The 20,252-nt window shown below is 41.5% G+C and overlaps 1 protein-coding gene across 3 annotated transcripts in view; it reads left to right on the top strand.

The window, feature by feature from the left end:
* The window catches only part of SYT1 (synaptotagmin 1), a 509,637-nt gene that overhangs the window by 403,428 nt on the left and 85,957 nt on the right, over positions 1-20,252 (top strand). For all 3 annotated transcript variants that reach the window (XM_073214823.1, XM_073214822.1, XM_073214821.1), the window contains one exon: positions 12,207-12,324. In XM_073214823.1, the coding sequence (XP_073070924.1) occupies positions 12,207-12,324 (118 nt within the window). The remainder of the gene's footprint in view (positions 1-12,206; positions 12,325-20,252) is intronic.

The following is a 20,252-nucleotide window of genomic DNA, read 5'->3' as shown; positions in this document are numbered from 1 at the left end:
AGGCGCAATAGAACATGATGCAATCGAGAACGTGCACGGAGTTGTTCTCTTTGTTCTATTAACTTGCAAACCCCAAATGAAATTGCATTCATGCAGTAACATTTCTGCTGTGGAAGTATACCTCACCTTTGATATCTTTTTGGATTTGGGTAATACTGTTATGATTTTCCTTTTTATATCCATGGCCTTTATCCAATACTCTGGTGTTATCTTCATAGGTGGCCCTTTGAATTTTCAAAACTCTTTTGAAGTGAGAACGGCCCTTTCCACGAGCCTGTCAGAAGGGCAGTTGTGTTTCCCCTGGATCCTCCCCTTTCCACAGTCTTAATCCTACTTGCTCAGTTAAGGTCAGCACAGCCAGAAACATCCCCGAAGCTGATCTTTTTCTCTTTCCCATGACACATTCGCATGCACACATCAAACCCACATTTCCCTTTCCAGCAACCCCATTCCCCTGCTGTCTGTTTCCTCCCCTACTTGTGAGTATCAAGAACCCCCAAGCCAATCCCATCAAGGGGGGGTAAGCTTCCATTGTACTGTATTATGAAGTATCTTCATTTTGCTGTAAAATTTCTTTCTGCTTCTAAACCTTGACTCTCTTGCATATTAATCATCCTGCCACCCACAGTGCTTGCTTTGCACCTGGTGGGGTTTCCACAAGCCTCCAACTCCCATTAAATCGGCCTCTTATTTTCCCTAGTTTTAGTGAGATATAATTGACTATCTGCTTTCTTTCTGTGACCCAATCTTTCCTCTTGCCCTAGATGCTCTTGTATTTTTTATTCGAGAAACCTGGATCTCATTTATAGGAAACTGTTTACTTTAGCCTTTTTTTTTTTTTCATTTTTTGGCCTGTCCTCGCATTGGGCTCCTTGGGGGCATCTCCTGTATCCCAGTCCTTCCCTTACTCCTCTGGGGACTTGAGACAGAGAGGCCTCCGGTCGCAGCCTGCCTTTCCTCTGCAAGAGCCGTCCTCACCCGCATTGTCCACACTCTCCATCTTCCTACCTAGTGTGTCTACATTTCTGCTGCACCTTCAAATCCATTTTAAAAGAGCTGTAAATAATATGTAACAATGACAATGCCAGAAAGCAACTCTTCTGGATTAAAAGCAGCTGGAAGGTAGAGGGCCCAGGTGCCTCTCAAGTGCCTTCTATTTCACACTTCTGTGTTTCCCTATCCTAATGCCAAACCTCTCTGCTGCTATTCTAGGAACTTCAGGGTATCACAGTATTTTTTTTCCAATGAAATTGCCCTGTGACCTATATTCCCTGTTCCAGTCCTGACGAGAACTAACCGTCCTTAGCTTGACTTTGCTCTGGGAGATCACCACCGTGCCCCTTGCGTTTGCTTCCAACACAGGCTACAAACCACATCCATTCTCTCTGTCATCTGAGGTTCGCATCACACTCTTTATTTCTGTGGATTTGAATTCCTGCAGGCAGGTCTCCCGAGTCCTTCCCAGCTGAACTGATGCTCAGGTCCCTCCACGGCGCCCCTGGCCCGGCAGCCGATCTCATCATCCCTTGTGAAGTGAATCCACGCAGAAACGCTCTTCCAAAGTCCTCCCACCGCTCCCCTCACCATGCCCGAGTTGTTTGATTTTCCTTATCATCTCCCTTCCATCCACCCTCTTTGTTTTGTCTTAAAGATAAAATAGACAAGCTGGCCTATTCTCCTTTACCTCGTCAAGTTTCTTTTCTCCCCTCTACTCCTTTCTCTATTTTTTTCCTACTGCCTTGCCTCCCAAACCCAATTCAGTGGCTTTTTTCCCATCTTCTTTCCTTCTTCAGGGCTCCCATCGGCTGCAGGCCAGAGGAGGAGAGGCCGGGCCCAGCCCCCCGCAACCCCCCCGGCGCCTTTCCCTCGTGGTCATATGGCCCTCCTCCCTGTCCAGCCTCCGTGCCACCTGCCTGAGCCTATTCCATGCTCTTTTGATGGCCTTCTTCTCGGATCTCCTCCCCTTGACTTTGAGCCTCCCTTGGCTCACAGGCGGACCTCATTAAAACCTCATAGAAAGACACAGTGAGGATCATTCAACTGTTTCGGTGTGGGAAGGTCTTGCTGAGAGTGCCCCGTGAGCTGGCCGGTCTGCTCGGCATTCCCCCTCCCCCCCTTTTCTCAGCCCTCCCTGAGAAGGAAGACCTTTCCCAGCAGTGACGTCCGTGTGGCATTGCCCTTCCATCTCCTCCTGGGCACCGTCATCCCAGAACCAAAGAGAGAAACTGTCACTTAGATAAAACAATGCCCTGGCTTCTGAGCTTTCTGTCAAGACCCTGTTTCCCCACAGCATCCCCATCTCAAGCTAGTTAGGCTGCAACAGTAAATGCGGCTGCAGGGCCACAGAAGGTCAGGCTCCAGTGTCTGCAATGGCTGAGTAAGATCAGTGAAAACCTGCCGCTGCTCTCTTAGTAAGCCTGTGTGTGACCCCCTCACGTGCCCGTCTCCACCACTGGAGGTGGCCCTTCTCAGGGTGGAAACTGCCAAACAAGGCCTTACAAGGATCGCCTGGCATAGCTTCTCCTGAGTGTTCCAGGATTATAAGGGCCCACCTTCTGGCACATTCTTTAAAGTGCTTCCTCTTTAGCTGCATAAGTCAAATTTGCATTTTGTTTTTAGAAATACCGTTGCCCATATGTCAACATTACTTGGTATCTACATATCCATTTTAAAAGAAGATAACGCGCCGTTCCCATAAATCCCAATAGCAATTTGGATGAGGCCACTTTCTCCCAGGGCTTCAAAGTCACCTGAGGACAAGAAAATCGAAATATTCAAAATTGGGCCTGACCCAGAAAAACCAAGGACATGTCATTAAGAGAGGGAGAACATTAAAGGGACAAAGCACCTTGGCAAAGGTTTGTCTTAGGACATCTTCCCCAAATTGCTGTGTTTTCCATTATTTCCCTTCCTCTTCACATGTCCTCATACAGCTGATCACTTACCTAGATGCCCACGTATGGCCTCACCAACTGAAGCAGCGTCCCAAGCTATGGGGCACACTATCCCCACTCACTGAGAAAGATCTTCCATAACTCAAGAAATTATCAACTGAATCTTAGTACTATGATGGATTGCCATTTTATCCACTAGGGGGCAAAACAGCATTTCCGATATTCTTGTAAAGGCCTCCTAGAGATCTCAAGCTTTAGCAACAGGGAATAAATGATAGAATTTCAGGCACCACAGCACACTCCAGCTGGAAGAATCTTTCACAAGGACATTTCTGGAACTTATTTTCCATTCCCTGTTCTGCTCACATTCCCCTATCCTCCACTCAGAATTCACATAAGAAATTAACCACAACAAATTCCTCTCTCTACCTTCCCTATGGCAGCCCCCCCTAACACATTTCTCTAACGGCACTTCCCATCTGTTTGTATGCCTGTTCTCCCCAGCACGGACTAAGTTTCTTAAGAGGAAAAACAAGTTTTAATCATCCTTTGTTCCCAGTACCTTGCACATGCCTGACATACTGAAAACGCAAAATAAGGCTTTGGTAAACTGAATAAAGTATTTAAGACTGAACATTGCTCATTTTCTACAAACCACAGAACGTGAAATGGATCACTAATCATACTTTTGGATACATTTTGACAAACGGCCAGAAGTCTTTGCCAGAGTTGAGCATTCAGTAAACATGTATTCATTCTATGGCTCAATAAATATGTACTAATCATCTCTTTGCCAGGTACTATGCATATAGATAAAAGGGCATTATGTAAACATGATCAAATTCATGGAAGTGAGATACAGTCCAATAATTCCACAAATCAATATATGATTGCTGTATGTGATCACTGTAATAATAATACATGATTAATCAATATTTCAAAGGAGGAGTACAGGGAACTACTGAAGAATATATAAGAAGTATCTTTTTTAGTCTGGTGAGTTAGGACAGGTTTCTCCAAGTAAATGAATTTTGTGGTGAGGTCTGGAAGATGCGTAAAAAGAAAAAGGGAGAGTAACAAGAAGACAGAATGTGTCAAACAAAAGGGACAGTTTTCTGTGATGGCTCCCAAGAGCACAGTTAAGATGACGTAATTAATGGTATGAAGAACACTGGTGTGGCTGGAGCACAGGGGGGGAACGTGGCATGAGAGGAGGCTGAGTTGTAAGCAGAAATCAGACCTTAAAGAATGTTATAAAACTGATGGTAAAGATGTGAGTCTACCCCAAGAGGGACAGGAGACCTACCTGAGGATTGTAAGTCAATCTGTTAAAAGGTAACTCTGCCCACTGTGTTTCAGAAGTCAATTAAGGAGACCAACTAAGAGACCCCTAGGGTATTAGAGATGTGTTGGATAGGGATGGAAATAAGTGAACACACTTGAGAGATTTCTAGTTGATAAAATCAAGACTCTAAAGAAGTTAACGGTCAATCACAATACTCAGTTTCCTGGTTTGAAAACTGGTACCAATTACTGAAATAAGATGAACCAGGTCTGTGAGAAAGATCATGAATTCAGTTTTTGGCATTTGTGTAGAAGATGTGTGTGAAATACTCTAATGTTGGATCTGAGTTTTAAGCTCAGATAAGAGATCTACACTGAAGATACAAACTTGGGAATCACTTCCAGATTCTCACTAAAGCCACAGACTGCGATGGTATTGGTTTATGAAGAAAAGAAGTGGGCTGGGACTAAACCTTGAGAAAGGAGACCAAGAATGAGAGAGGCAGATAAACAGATCAGGGGAGCATTGTATTCAAAGTCCAGGGAAAGATGGGAGCTAACACGTCTCTCTGAGGTGTCAGGTGGAGGAGACCTGCAAAATACTTCCAGCTTACTGACATGGGTGTTGTCTGAAACCCTCACGGGAGCTGCCGATAAAATGATGGAGAGACAAATCAGTGGAACATGAATGAATAGGGACAGTGATTGTAGTCAATTCATTCAAAAAGCTTAGATCTGAAAAGCAGCACAGGGATGTGGTACTATCTAGAGAAGAGGGTGGTTGAAACAGGACTTTTGTTACAATAGCAAACATCCACCCAGTACCCTTACTGTGCCAGCCACTCCTTTAATGGCTTTACTTTTCCTTATATTTTACTGTTTCTTTGGTTCACTGATTTTTGTGTGCTTGATTGTGCCCCAGTGTCTGAAACAGTGCCTGGCACGTAGCAACTCCCCACCGAATATGTGCTGAATGAACAAATAGTGAGTTGATGCCCACATCTCAGTCCAGGGCCTTTCCAGCCCTGTATCATGTACTTTGCTGTTACTTATGTTTACTAGGCATTTTGAGTTTCTGTTTTCATCATTCTTCTTTTGATCACATCAGAATATCCATTTTTCCATTGTTAATTATCTCTAATAGAACTATGAGTGTATCTCCATCAAAATAGAAATAGATTATGAGGAAATCTTGAAAATCCAAGTCATAAAGTAGGCATCTGTCCAATTAAATTACATTTATTTTAAAGTTATGGAAGACTAAGTTCATTAAACTGGATACTCTGTCAATGGAGCCCTAGTGGTGTACACCAGTACAGGCCTTTGCACAGGCACCCCTGTGTCTAGAACATTCTTGTTCTCTTCTTCAGAGACTCTTTCTGAAAACCTTCACATTTCAGCTCTGGTATTGGCACTTTGGACATTTACATGTCACCAGCTTCCCATACACATGAACTGGTTTAAAGGGGAATCCAGAAGGCTTGTCTTAAAATGATTTGAATGATAAGCACATGAGTTTTACAAAGGTCATGCATTTAGGGTAGTAGGAGAAATTAATAATGGCTATTGGGGGTATAAATCTCCAATTAAAGTCCTTTTCACCTTAGTTCTGTTACTAAACCCTGGAAAGATTCAACCTTCTCTTCTTTGCTCCCATAGCATTTGAGATGCCTATATGGCACAGTTAACATCATATGGTTATTCTCTGTCTCTCCACTTCTTAAAGTCGTCTTATGCATCAAAGTACCCAGGCAGCCTGGGCTGGAACTCAGAAGTATCTATGGAACACTCTACATTTTAAGAAGAAATAAATGAATAATTAAGTGAATACAAAGTTAATAGATTATGTAGTATCTCACAAAATAGGTATTCAAGACACTGTCTCATTCACCTGAGAAACTTAACTGTATGCTTGTACCCTAGGCCACATTCAGTCCATTTAGCCTCAGTACATCCATGTCAGCAGTCCAAACTGTGGCCATCAGACCATTAGAGGAAATACCGATGTGACTGGTGGTCCAGAGGTATGAGAGCAGTTGTGAGAATAAGATGAATTTGAAAGCTGCTACCACCCAAAGGATATATTTAAAGCCACCCATTGTCTTATTAAAATGAAAAACCTGACATTGTCCCTCTTAGAACAGAAGAACGTCTTAGTATTTTTACAAATGGAGAAAATGCAAATAATCTGAATTTTTGCTTTGAGAGATTCTTGGGCTGCCATTTTTTGTCACCTTTAAATAGACTCCTATCCTCAGATAAAAACCATCTATTCAGAGACCCTATTGTCAATTTAACACATGGAAAAACCCTAACAAACAGAATATGACCTTACAAAATGTCACAGCATTAAGTATTTCATATACCTTTTTAAAACTCATTCAAAAGGACAGCATTTCCAACAAGTTTGTGAACTTAGACCCATTTGCAAAGGTCACTAAAGTGAACCCCATAAAATGGGGCTTTACACATAAAATGAACAGTGCAATAGAATCCACCGAATAAACATTCATTTGTAAACCAAGCTTTTCTATTCATCCCTTGGATGTGACCTTTGTTCTAATAGCTATATTTTTGTAAAAGGAAAGGTATTGCTGTAGCTGTCTATTAAATCATTAATTTGTGTCTGCTCTATTCAGTGGCTGCTTTTGAAAAACTGAAAGAATTATCAAGCTGCTCAGAACAAAGGTGCTTTCTGATTGTCTGTTCCGTATTCCATAAGAGCAGCTAATTTCTCTGAATCTCACAGTTGGAACTATCTAACACTAACTGGCAGTTTCTACCTAGTGATCAAGGCAATTGACTAAAATAATTATACATAAAGCTGAAATTCCTAATAGTAATAGGACCCCTTCGTGAGATAATCATACCAGCAAAAGCACTCCTCCGTCTGCTGCAACTCTAGAAGGTCTTGAAATATCTTATAAAAACTAGACTTCCAGAAATGTTTTCATTTCTAGTTTTATACAAGGGCTAATAGGGCAACATCTATAGCACAAGACACTAAGAAGGGGCCTCATGGTCCTCGTTGGCTGACTCACCGACTGGCCTGGAGCCTAGGTCAGTGGAGCACTGGTGTCCATGCTGCTTACAAAGCATAGGACTAGGGAGGCTCTCATTTCAGTATCATCAGCCAGGAGTCATTAAAGGCAAGCCCTTACCTGCGCCTTTATTGAGTAGGATATAAAGAACAACCGCTGTTCCTCTGGAGTTTGGGGTGAGGGGGACTCATATGAAATAAATGGGGGGAAAATCAACACTAGGCACCAAGCTACTGGCTGTAAAGCAATTACAAGCAGAAATCTATGTGGGCTAGAATAGTAGAGAGGTACTTTATTGAAGATATGGAACTTGGACTAGGACTTAATGGTTTAGGATAATTTGGGCACAAGGAACAAGGCACATTGCAGATGGATTTCCCAAGTAAGCAAAAATCGACAGTGGAAAGGAATATAACTCACAGAGAGGCAGCAACTGTTTGACGAACTGCCTGATCTTGCACCACCTTCACGGCCAGGCACTTACTCCCCTGGCTGCCTAGAGTGTCGGCGGGTTCCTCGTTCTCAGCGGCACTCTCAGCCGCAGAGATCCCTGGCCCAAGATGTGGGGGCAGCCTATGTCCGATGGCTGGAAGATTCAGGAGCACAAGCCTCAGGACACCTCTGAGCCACTCCCCATAAGTCAGCTGAGGCCTGTGGCAGGGCTGCATCACAGCCCAGCTCCTCCTGCCCAGTCCTGCTGTCTGCCCCTCCCGCAGGTGCGGATCCAAAGGACGTGCCCCAGTACCTCTCCCACCTACAAACCTCGGAACTGCTCCCCTGAAGAACCCAAACCATGGCAAGGCAATCCGAGCAGATGCTGAGCAGACCAACCTGACTGTACTTGGTAGTAGGGACTCTGCATGTATTCATTTGACAGGCATATATGGTGCTCTGCTCTGTGCCAGCCGGATTCCAGGGCTTGGATGACACAGCAATGGGGAAAACATTCTCTCGTGGATCTGATATTGCAGAGGGGGAAATCTACACAAACATAATAGAACTTCAAGTGATATACACCAGGATGAAAAAAGGAGGGGAAGAGTACCAGTTGGGTGTGTGTGTGTCAGGAGTGGATGGAACTTCTTTAGGTAGGATGGCCATCCAAAAACTCTCTAAAAAGGCGATGAGCAGAAAGGTGAAAAAACTTATGGAACAATCCATGATCATATCTGGAGGGAAGACATGGCAGACAGAAGAAAGAGCAAAGATAAAGGCCCTGAGGTAGAACTGGTCCTGGCATGTCTTGAGGATAGAAAGTCAGATCAGGAGAACAGTAGTAGGAGACGGAGAGGTCAAACCACCTGAGGAAATGCAAGGAGCGCACATCATTGTTCCATGTGAAATGGGAAGATGTTCAAGGGTTTTAAGCAGGATTGTCTCATGATCAGATTTCCATTTTAAAAGGATCACTCTTCCTCTCAAGTGAGAAAGAGTCTAGAAAGAAGGAGGAGAGGAAGCAGAGAGGCTATAAGGAGGCTATGACTGAAGTCTAGGCCCGGATAATGACACGGACCTGAGGTGACCAAGAGTCAGGGTCTGCCTGCCTGGGAAGGACAGATTCCTCAGCACCTTCAGCGCTAAAACCAATGGAGTGTTTTACACATCAGGATGGTTGCCTGTCATGCCTGAACTAGAGTGAACGCCTGTAGGTGGGGAGATATGTCAGATTCAAAATACATTCTGAAGTTTCAGCAGATAGCAAAGTGGAAGGAAAGGGCTTGGACAGGAGGGCAGAGGCAGAGCGCAGAGCTTCTCACAAGTCAAGACGATGAATTTGGACCTTGCAAAGATTATCTTGGCATTAGTATCAGTCAGTGTCCTGCTCATCTGTCACCTCTGTAGGGGGTTTTTCTATGGCCATCCTATCTAAAAAAGTCCCACATACTCCTAAACGTGCACACACACACACACACACACACACACACGCACACACACACACACACACGACCTACCCCCGGCCTTGCACTTTTTCACCCTAGCACGTGTCACCTGGTGCCACATGGCTTTGGCGCCTCCCCACCATGCACATCCTTGCTCTCCTTGCTTCACATGAACTTCAGGTTCCCACATCACCCACGACATGTGAAAACACATGGTGATCATATTTGGGAACGTCCTGAATCAACTGATTAAGGTTCAGCCAGCATGTAATAGAAGACAGTTTCCTCAGCTCTCAAACTTTTTAGAAAATTACTAAAGCTGACTTGAAAAGAATTAGAAAAACATGTACTTAGACTTCAGATGGTTATAACTCAGAAAAATGTAACTAACAAGACAAAAGTTCACATAAATTGGGTATTTTCCTTCCCTTTTTCTAGAAAATGAGTTTTTCTTTATTTGCTAGAGGCCATAAAGGCACAAATTCCAGAATAAACAGTGACTAGTTTTCAAATGGCTTACAGATTCAGAAGAAATAAGATTTTAAAACATTGAAAAGTAACTTCAGTTCATTAATATAAAAAAATACATGTTTAATTCAGCATACCAATTACGGTAATTTTATGAACAAATGAAATTTTACATGTTCAAATTCCTAAATTAATAAGTGAAATGTACATCTGAAAAGGGTGCTAAAATAAGCACATTTACATAGTTCCCTTTTTCTCAAAATATCCATTGTCATTTTTTCTTTCAAACACTCCTTCTCCCTCCATCACATAGCTATAACATTACAGGTAACTTTGCATATTTCTCCTACTTGAGGCATGATTTTTCAAACTCCACAGCTGTTCTCTTCTGAAGCCAAATACTATGTAAAATCTTAAATTCCCTGTATAGTATAAGATTGAGTAATAACAAGATACTAAAGTAGACAGTTAAGTTGTGATGTTTCTTTATTTAAAGCAATTGGGATGCCTGTAAATTTAATTGTGGAATTAGATTATGAGCCATAAAGAAAGGCGTCATTTAAGAGAGAGCAGTCATGTCTCAAATGCCTAATGGGAACAGTTGGAGTAACCTCATTCCTCTGAAGAGTACTCTGCTCAACAGAACTGGGTTCCCCAGGGAGGGTATTGTGGTAAAGCACAGAATCCTGCAAAAAGACCCTTCCTCCTCATGAGCATTTTTGAGCAGCAATTTTGTTCAGTTTCTGTTTCTCTTATTAAAAGATTCAGAGGAACTTGTCTACACTTGGCACTAATTTCTGTGATACTGTATTTTCAAAGAGTATGGAAAGTAATTTATTTCACCAGGTTCTCCTGATGTGTAAATTATTTTGTAGGGGTGAGTAGGCACTTCAGGGGAATTTAGTATATAAGAAGTAACTGTTAGCTATGCTAATGGAAGGGAACCATGACCTAGATAATTCAAAACAGGGGTGTTATCTAAAATTTCCATTTATTTGCTTTTTGAAAATGTGTGGGAAGTGATAATTCAGGCAAGGGCCTTGTCTTCCGGAAGTTTGTAGTCATGTGAGGAAATTAAGACATATGCACAATAAGATAAAAAAAAGAGTCCATAGTAAATAAGAGATGTATGTGGAAGACTCAGTGAGGACTCAAGGAATGAAAAGAAACGGGGCTACAAACAGACATGATGTTTTCAGTAAAAGCATTACTTGAGCAGAAAGAGGCACAATTTCTCTGTCTCTCTGTTTCTCTGTCTCTTTCTGTCTCTCTCTCTCTCTCATACACACACACACACACACACACAAACACAGAATATTATTACCCACCTATAGATAAATCCTAGAACAGGTAGGTAACCTTTCCTTTTTTTTTCAAGATGGATATAATGAGTACCCAAAGAAAGGAATTACATGTCCTTAAGTATTAAGTTACATCGAGGCAGTTATTTCCACACTGGAGATTCTGGCTGACTTAGCACCTACATGAAGTTGTCGATCAGGCCAAAGCAGTCATTATAAGAGTATAATAACATGGGAGGCCCTGGATATGGACATGGCGTTCTGTGCCTTACTCATCTGTTAAAAGTCTATCCGCAGGAAGTTTGACACAACTATTACCTTCTTTAGAATCAGAATTCCATCTCTTTTTTGGGAAGGGAACTAAGAAGTAAACTTGAATTTGCCGTATGCCTAACTCCCTATGCCAGAAAGCAGGCTAGCACCTCCAGAATTAAGGAGAGGCCGCTCACCTTCTCTCCCAGGTTTATAAGTACAAATGCAAGAATTCTACTCATGTTGAACACCATGGTTCTTCATTAGCTAACCTAAAGAGTGTCCCTCAAGCTGGGAGAACCTGCAGGAGTCCTTTCTGGAAGAGTAGAAGTTGTACATCCACCATCATCTTAAACATCAGCTGTGCAGAAATGCCCAAGTACAGGATTGGTGAATATTCTTTGGGTCTAAAATCCAGTGAAATAACATGAGGAGCTTATGAGAAGCTTTGTTTTGTATTACTATGTATTTTAATTTTCCGACCTGCCACTTAGATTTTACAAATATTAGAATAAGGAAAAAGTTAGACTTCATTTGAAATGAGTAAAACTGAAAGTGCAACAACATACTTTGTTGCCTTTAGCTACAAGAATTCAGAATTTCTCATCAATAAATAGAATGTAGTAGGACATAAATACAAGTCTTTTCCCGAAATATCTCTAGTAGTCGACATATTCCTATTTAAAATATATAAAAAGACAAAATTTAGGTAGGTTGATTCCACCAGAAAAGTTTTACTCTTTTCAAAGCTATTTTTATTAAATAGTTATGATGATATTTTGCCAAGAGTGTTGCCTTGCTATTCAGAGCAGAGTCTAAAAAAATCATCTTGGTCTCATTTCCTGAACCATTGAATTATGGATAGATTTTGATGAATGTCAAAGTATAGATGAGCTATTTAAAAACAGAGATTTTTTTTACACCCACTCTCGATGATACCTTAGTGAATGAAAGACCATTGAATAAACACCGATGAACTTGAGAGTTTTCAAACTCCAATGGTGATAATCCTGTCCTGGGGAAAGAATACAATCTGTATTCTTGTTTATTTGGAAAGTCACTTATACATCCTTATTGTTTTCACAGCAAGAGAAACTGGGGGACATCTGCTTCTCACTTCGCTACGTACCTACTGCTGGCAAACTGACCGTCGTCATCCTGGAGGCAAAGAACCTCAAGAAAATGGATGTGGGCGGCTTATCTGGTAAGGCTGTGATCTTTATTGTGGTTTTTGTTCAAATTCTGTTTCATCACGGATACCAAATGCATAGCGCACATGCTGGAACTCCCCCCTCGCCGCCGATCCCTACCCCTTGTCTTATGGAGGCTGGACGTAGTCTCAGAGTTCATCCCAACGGGGACCCAGGAAGCCACTCCCAAGTCCTTGGAATTGGCATTGAAGATGAAATCTGTTTTCCTGCTTCACAGCCAAAGTATCAGTTGTCAGTTCTCTAACACTGAAAGCTGAGAAGTTTTGCCTCTCTTCTAAAAGGCAGTGCCTGTGACCAATATTTTATTGAGTTTTTTTATTTGGTCAAAATTCACCCATGATATGAAAATAGTGTTTTATCTGAAGCTGATTAGGTATTTGATGGCCTAAAATAGTATTTAACAGTACTGTTTCATTCAAAATTCAGCACTGGAAATATATGCGAGCATAAAATCTGTTGCAAAATCTAAGGGTAAATTCCCATAGTATTATTATTTTTTTCCTACAGTTTATGTTGGGAATGGGGAGACATTTGGATTTAAAGTTCTATGTAACCTAACCTCGTGTGAAAAAAAACAAGTGAGTTAAGTGTACTCTTGCTCAAAAGCAAGTCAATTCAAGGACTTGCCATTTCCACAGTTAAACATAATTTTTTAGATTTTCTTCTCTGTGTGATTAAATCGATTGTATTTTTAATTGTCTAGTAAATCATTAAAGTATGAAAGATTTTCTTGATATGCTGTAAACTCACCATAAGTAGACTACAGTTATTGTTTGTGGCTGTGGAATTAGAACCAACAATACCAGCTATTCAGTGCTTCTTCTAATAAAAAATACTGCAGTCTTTAAAAGGTCACCCTAATGCAGCATTGTGAGTTTATATTCTAAAGCATAACAGCTAAAAAAAGGCTAAAGCCGAGTTTCTACTTACTGAACTAATTTGTCAACCAAATTCTCTTGGTGCCTAAGTTTCTCTTTATAAATAAGTCACCTGGGGAAGCTGTGTTAATTCTTTCACGTCATGAAGATTCCATTTAAAAACTTAATGCGTTCATTGCCTAATAGCCACATTTAAAGCAATGAGCACAGTTTCATCTAAAAACATAAGAAGTATTTCATGTGCCTAAGATGCAAAACATAGGCACATATGTATGTATGTGTCTGTACTATATCCCTTTTCCTGGCTCTGTCTGCTGGGAAGACCTAGGAACAGATTGACCCAGTAGCAATGAGCCTCCCTAGCACCTGATCTGGCTTGAAAATATGACCAAGAGTTGCTTACAGGAGAACCTGGTGCTTACTGAGAAATGGTAGATCCCAGGTGTGACGCACAGAGGGTGTAAGACAAGCCTAGAACATCTCATACGACCAGAAAGCAAGGAAGCTATGGAAGCCATCAGAGACTCTGGGGTCATGTCAAAGCCTTAGGAGCCACCATGAAGAGGCTTCTACTGGCCAAAAATGTAATAATTTGTATGTCAGTAATGACACAAATGCATATATTTAAACCTAAAACAAGAGTATTTAATGTGCAGAGAAATTTTTAGCTGTAAGAACAGTTCACTCTCAGATGACCACTTAGTATTCTGACACAGGACTTCAGACAACTTTGACCTTTCCCTTTCCTTTGATTCACAGTCAAAATTATTACATGGTTCCTTTCTATCCTCTCTCACATGCTCCTTTCCAAACTCAATGCCAATCGTCTCATCACCTGTAACTAGTCCTCCGCTAGTCATCCTCCCAATTCGTCTTATACCTTCAACAGAGCTCCAGAAGCAGCTTATGATTCAGCCAGTAAAATATCAGTGGTCTCTCATTTGTGCCATCTTCTCCCCACAGTCCTCGAAATGAGATCCCACAGTCATAGATACGTGTTGCAACCATGATTTATCACTCTTGACACTCTCTTCTCCATCACCCACCTTTTCTTGTTCTGTGGCATCAGAGAGGCTACAGGCATTTTTGAGCGTTAGCGGTGGGGAGCTGGTAGAGCAGGAGATGCTTACCTGGCTGGTAGTCATGCCCGGGTGTAGAGCCGTCGTTGCTGGCTCTCCCGGGGAAGGAGGCACTTCGGAGATGGCTCCTACCTACTGTTGTACTGACCAGCTCAGCACTCTGACATGAATGGGGCGAGGCCAGAGGTCATCTCATTTAGTACAGATCTGTTCTTTTCCAATGCCAAACTACAGTTGCTGGAAATAGCTAGTTAAATGGAACCAAAGCCAGCTGTTTTGCCAGGGTTTAAAATTATATTAGCTTCAGGACCCACACAACCTGGGCCCACCCTTATATTTGAATAACCTGGAATGTTTTTAATTATTAAATAAGGATAAAGACTATCCTTAACAACTCCCAATCTTAAGGGCTCCTTGTTGCCTGTGAAATTAAGTCATACTCACTCAAATCATTGAAGTCTATATAACATAGATACCTCCAGACCATGTCCTACCATGCTTTTATATCTTAACCAAATCAACCAGCACTCGGCTCTTGGAACAGCAGGCTGTATAATATGTTGCCACCACTCTTAGCTTAGGTCATTTTCTTCACCTGGAATTCTCTTTCTTGCAAGAATGCCTAACAAAATCCTATGCATTCTTCAGGCCCAGCTTAAGACTTATTCCTCCATCCATTAATTAAATTCGTATTATCGCCTACTTTGTGTTAAGCATTGTCCTGAAACAGCCAGAAGACCCTGCCCTCGTGCAGCTTACATTTTAATGCAGGGATATAGGAGGCCAACGAATACAAAAAACACACAGTGTGCTGACAGGCAGGAGGTGCTTCAGAGAGAGCAAAGCAGGGAAGTGGGATAAGGAATGCTGGAGAGTAGTGTTAAATGGGGTGGCCAGAGAAAGCCTCGTGAGTAGGTAACATTTCGGCAGAATCTTGGAAGAGGTGGGAAAGGAAGCCAATACACTGTGCGGGAGATGGCATTTTAGGCGGAAGGATTGCACGAAGCCTTTTCTGATTCTTCCCAGTGGAACAAATCTTCCCCTTTTTAAAATGCCATTACCAGTTTGTTTACACCCTTAACAGCTCGCTCTTCTCTCTCACCAGACTGTTCTCTGCATTTCTATCTCCCACAATGCCCTCACTGACTGGGGGCCCTGAGTGTATCTGCGGAATGAATGATGCATTATTTACAAAGGAGCTGTGGCCTGAAAATATATGTCTTGCATTTCAAATTTGTTTAACCTCCTTACCATTAAAATAACTTTAAGCACTTTGATGGTCTGTCAGAAAATAAATTGACCTATGTCCAAGGGGACCAAAATTATTCTATAAAGAGATCATTCCAGATAATTCAAAAGCCAAACTGGAAGGCTGGAAATGGCTACTTAATTAGAACCAAAGTGGGATATTTTGCCAGGGTTTAAATCCCACACTGCCACTACTAGCAGTTTGTCACTGGACGAGTTATATTTAGCTTTCTATGCCTCAGTTACATGATCTATGAAGTGGGAATAAGAAGGTTATTGTAAGAAGTAAATGAAAATACAGGGTCTGGCACACCTTGGTGCTCACTAATATATTACTGTAATTATTTCTATTAGTAACTTAATCAAATCTTGGGCCAAATACGCAGACTATGAAAGCTACCGATGGCCAGTTTAACCAGTTGCTTAATGCAATGAGAAAAGAAAGTTGGCTTGATGGAATTGTCTGGCTCATTCAATCAAAATGGTATCAGCATTTTGGGAACTGTGCAGACCCATGTCTCGCACAGAGCCAATAGTGAATTACAACGAAGTGTGAAATTAACCAACAAAAAAAAGTTGAACAATTAGAAACTTTTTAAAGTAATTTTTCTTACTACTTACCAGCAGAGTCCATTTCTTTCTGTCCTTCTGTGTTAAACCAAAATGAATTGCACAAAGATTTTACCCCTATCACATACCCAAATAGCAAACCATGCAAATGCCAACTCCTCTTACTTTATGGCGACAAACTTGAATGAACTAGTCATGTATGCACAGCAGATCCTCGCACTTTCATGCTTCGCATGCTGATCCTCAGGTATTTGTGAAGCAATGCCAGGAGTTTCCGAATCTAGCTATTTGTATTGAATCTTGAATCTTGCAGGCTGTAAGATTGTTCTTCAGGAGACGTTGTCATGCCAGAAATTTGAGTCTTCTGAGTAAAGCTTTAAGGTGGAATGTAAAGACTGTAAGTTCAGTTTGGGCTTTATATCACTAATTAAAGTTTTGAAGGTTTTCTAACTTAAGGATATAGCTGTTTGAAGAAGGAAAGACCAAACTTCTGATCAGCAAAATGGAAATGATTATAAGCTTTTAAACCTTGGTATATAAGGTAGAAATACTATTTTTCAACTGAAAAATGAAAACTTTTAACTGTCACGAAGTCACATTTATCACACAGTTATAGAACACCTTATAGTTTAAAAATCCTTTTCTAAGTTGGTCTTCTTATGCATTTCTCATGACAGACCTGTGAGGTAGTTTCTGAAGGTAGTATTCTCCAAAACTCCAAAACAGAAGCTTAGAGACACCAGACAAGTGTATGTAAGTCATCTTGCTCCACGTAAAGGAGGTGTTCAATACTAGCGGTTACTTTTGTATTGCTGCCATTTACAGTCACCTGATCTATAGATGGTATAGCTGCGACTGGAGCCCAGGTCCTGATACCCAATGCAGAATGACTCAAAGACCATTCCACTTGTCTCTTCTCCTGAAGCTAGCACATAGTCCTTTTGAAATTCTTCTAAGTGTTTGTACCATGCAAATAAGTCAGGGTACGAAGTCTGCAGCCCCGCCCCCACCTGCACCCTGAAGAGAATAACAAAAGCATGCCAAACATGGGAGCAAGAGGGCGCTGGGAGGCAGGACAGATGTGTCCCCCACACCCGTCCGCTGCGGGTGGAGAGCTAGAGAGGAGGGAGCAGATCGGGGGCGCCCTGGGGCTGGTTGAAGAAAAATGTGGCTGAAAGTGGTCTCCCTCCTCATCTTTCTCCCTCCCACTTCCCAACCCAAGCGCCACCCCAGGTCTTCCTGCGGACTTCCTTCCCAGTCCTGTCTTACGACTGTGGAGTTTGTCCTGTGGAAAGCGAATAGCTACAGGAGAGGCCCCCAGAGCAGGTCAGTCTCCAAAAGAAAAAGCAGTGGAATTTGCAGATGGCAGGAACTACTTGAGGGAGATGATGGGGGGAAGAAAGGGGGTTCCTGCTGGTGAAGGGGTCTCCCTTTCTGTAGGCACGTTGTCAGCGTGCAGCCGAGCAGCTGACTCCTAAGCCAGTGAGGACTTCGCCTGCCCCCAGCCCACCCTCTCCACGACACGTTCCATCCTTTCTATAAGACATATTTTTAAGAATTGTACCTGGGTTTGTTGTCTCATTTCTACTGTCCTAGAAATGTAATTTAGAAAATAGAGCCTATTTGAATATGGAAGTCATCTAGGGAAGAACTTTCCCAGCTCTAGGGAAGCACTAGATTCCACAGGCAGCCATGGCTGAGCAGAGGCAGATCCTTCAGGCAATATTCATCAAGATGTGATATTCTACCTACGGGACACTCACCCAGGGTATGTGTTAAGACTGCAGATTTCAGGATTACCTTGGGCTAAGCTAAACCTGAGTATCTAGGCTGGGAAGCTGGTACTTGCATTTTAAACAACCCCCTCCCCCCTTGGTATTCCTACACATCTTAAATCTGAAAACTACATTTTATAGTGATAGTTGAAGCTAGGATGGAAATCATAGTGCAACATATAAATGGATCAAATCAACACACTGCATACCTTAAACTAATGCAATGTTATATGTAATTATATCACAATTTAAAAATAAAAGAAGACCATACTTTAGAGGCTTAAATCCTACATCTTAGTTTTAGCTGATGTCCAGGTTAGCCAAATTCCAAATTAGATTTTGTTTTTCTCAGTGACATAAAATATATCCTTTGCCTTACAGATTGGCATTTCCTTAAATAAAGAGGTTCTGTTTCTTTCATCAGCCCAGATCCTCTTTCCTGAAAAATATCTTGTCCACATGCCTAAGGTTTTGGTTTTTCATCTTCAGTCTCTTCTACTGAAAAAGGAGACAAAAGTAGTAGATGGTTCCCTTATGAATTCATGACCACCACTGTTACCTGTCCTTCCACTGGCACTGAATGCATGACAAACCCACTCCAAATTCAATTGATTTGAGCTAAAAGCCACTCACTAGTCTGGGATCTGGGCCAACAAATAATGTGGCAAAAATGTATTTGAGCCAATTAGAAAGGGATATATAAATTAATTGGCCATGATATCAGGGTCAAGCAATAATATGCAAATAAACTGGCATCTTACTGAGCTAACGGGACAGGAATATGAATAAACTGGCTACGATGTCAGAAGTCTTCACCATAATTTTAGGCTTCTATACTATGTTTTAATGATGATTTTAGACTTATATTTTATACAATAAAATTCTGTGACACTTCAAAATGCTTAATTACAATATTGATAAAATAATCTGGATCCTAAAATGTAAACAAATTAATCTAAAAAATAAATGCAAACCTTTAAACTAGGTCATCCCAGAAAAAGAGTTACTATAAAGGGTCATAACCAAGCCCAAGGACAGATATGCCTTGCCTAAAGGACAAACCATGGTTTTAATGAAAGGAGAAGAGCAGATGTGGGGTGTGAGCTAGATTTGAAATCAAGAGAAATGAGTGATAGGCTGAACTGTGTTTTTGCAGAACAGTTGGCACAAAAACTCCTAAGTAAGTTCTTTAGCGGCAGGTACATATCCAATCATTCAACAAACATCGTTTGAATACCCCTCTGTGCCAGGCGTATACCACCACTTGGGTATACAAGTAAAAATAGCAGCAGACACTTGCTCAGCACAGTGTGATCCAAACACTATTCTAAATGCTTTATGTGTGTTAACTGATTTAATCCCCGTGACAACCCTACGAGTAGAAACTCTCTTTCACGTTATTTTATTGATGAAACCGAAGCACTGAGAGGTAAACGACTTTCCCAAGGTCACAGAATTAGTATTTGGCCAAGTTAGAGTGTTAACTCCAGCAGTCTTCAAGGCCATGAATAAAACATGACTTCTAAGCCCTTATCCTTTTCACCAGGTTCAGCCTAGAGAACAGATGGCTAATGACATATTACCGTTTGAGGGATAGCCAAAAATTCTACCTGATGCCACAGCTCTTTGTACCCAAGCTAAACTTCCACCATGGAAGTCACTAAAATAGTTTTCTGATTATTTAATTCATTTTTCATTAGACAGCAAAGAAGCCACTAATATAACTTAGCAGAAGCCACTAATATAAGTTGGTTGATTGTTCAATTAGTGTTTGGTCACCTGATCAAGACAGAATCAATGAATGCATAAGATCAGACATCAAATATTAATAGATACCCAGGCTGAAAGGACCATCTCACTTTCTCCCTGTGTGCAGATCAGTGTGTAATTTTAGGGACTGATGTCTTCACACTGAAGAGGACAAGATACAAATTGTGTAGTTTCAGCTGTACCAGTGGTAGAGGCATAGAAATGTTGCCAGAACATTATGGCAGAAAGTCCAAGTCTAAGGGATTTCAGTGCCTACTAGGTGATAGAGAAAGACTTTAAAAAAGTCACCTACAGTATACTCAATTTCATCAAGGACTGATTCTGTAATACAGTGTGTGATATTAGTGAAAGTGAGGGGCAACAATCATATTACAGTACAAAAGCTTACTGCATGTGTAAAGTGCTATGGGACTCTGTGGGTCAAAACTGTATATTCAAATAATAAAATTGAAGGAATTAGAATTGTAACTGACGACTTACCAGGAAAATAGAGCTCAGATGGCAAACGTTAACAAGACAAATCCACAAGGGCAGGAGCGGAGACAGTGAGTCCCGAAGAGGCCTGTGCTGAGACATGTGTACTTAAGTCACCCTGAAACTC

Source organism: Manis javanica, chromosome 10 (genome assembly GCF_040802235.1).
Source record: "Manis javanica isolate MJ-LG chromosome 10, MJ_LKY, whole genome shotgun sequence".
Taxonomy (NCBI): domain Eukaryota; kingdom Metazoa; phylum Chordata; class Mammalia; order Pholidota; family Manidae; genus Manis; species Manis javanica.
The sequence above is the reverse complement of the archived record's forward strand: the minus strand, read 5'-3'. Positions and strand labels throughout refer to the sequence as shown.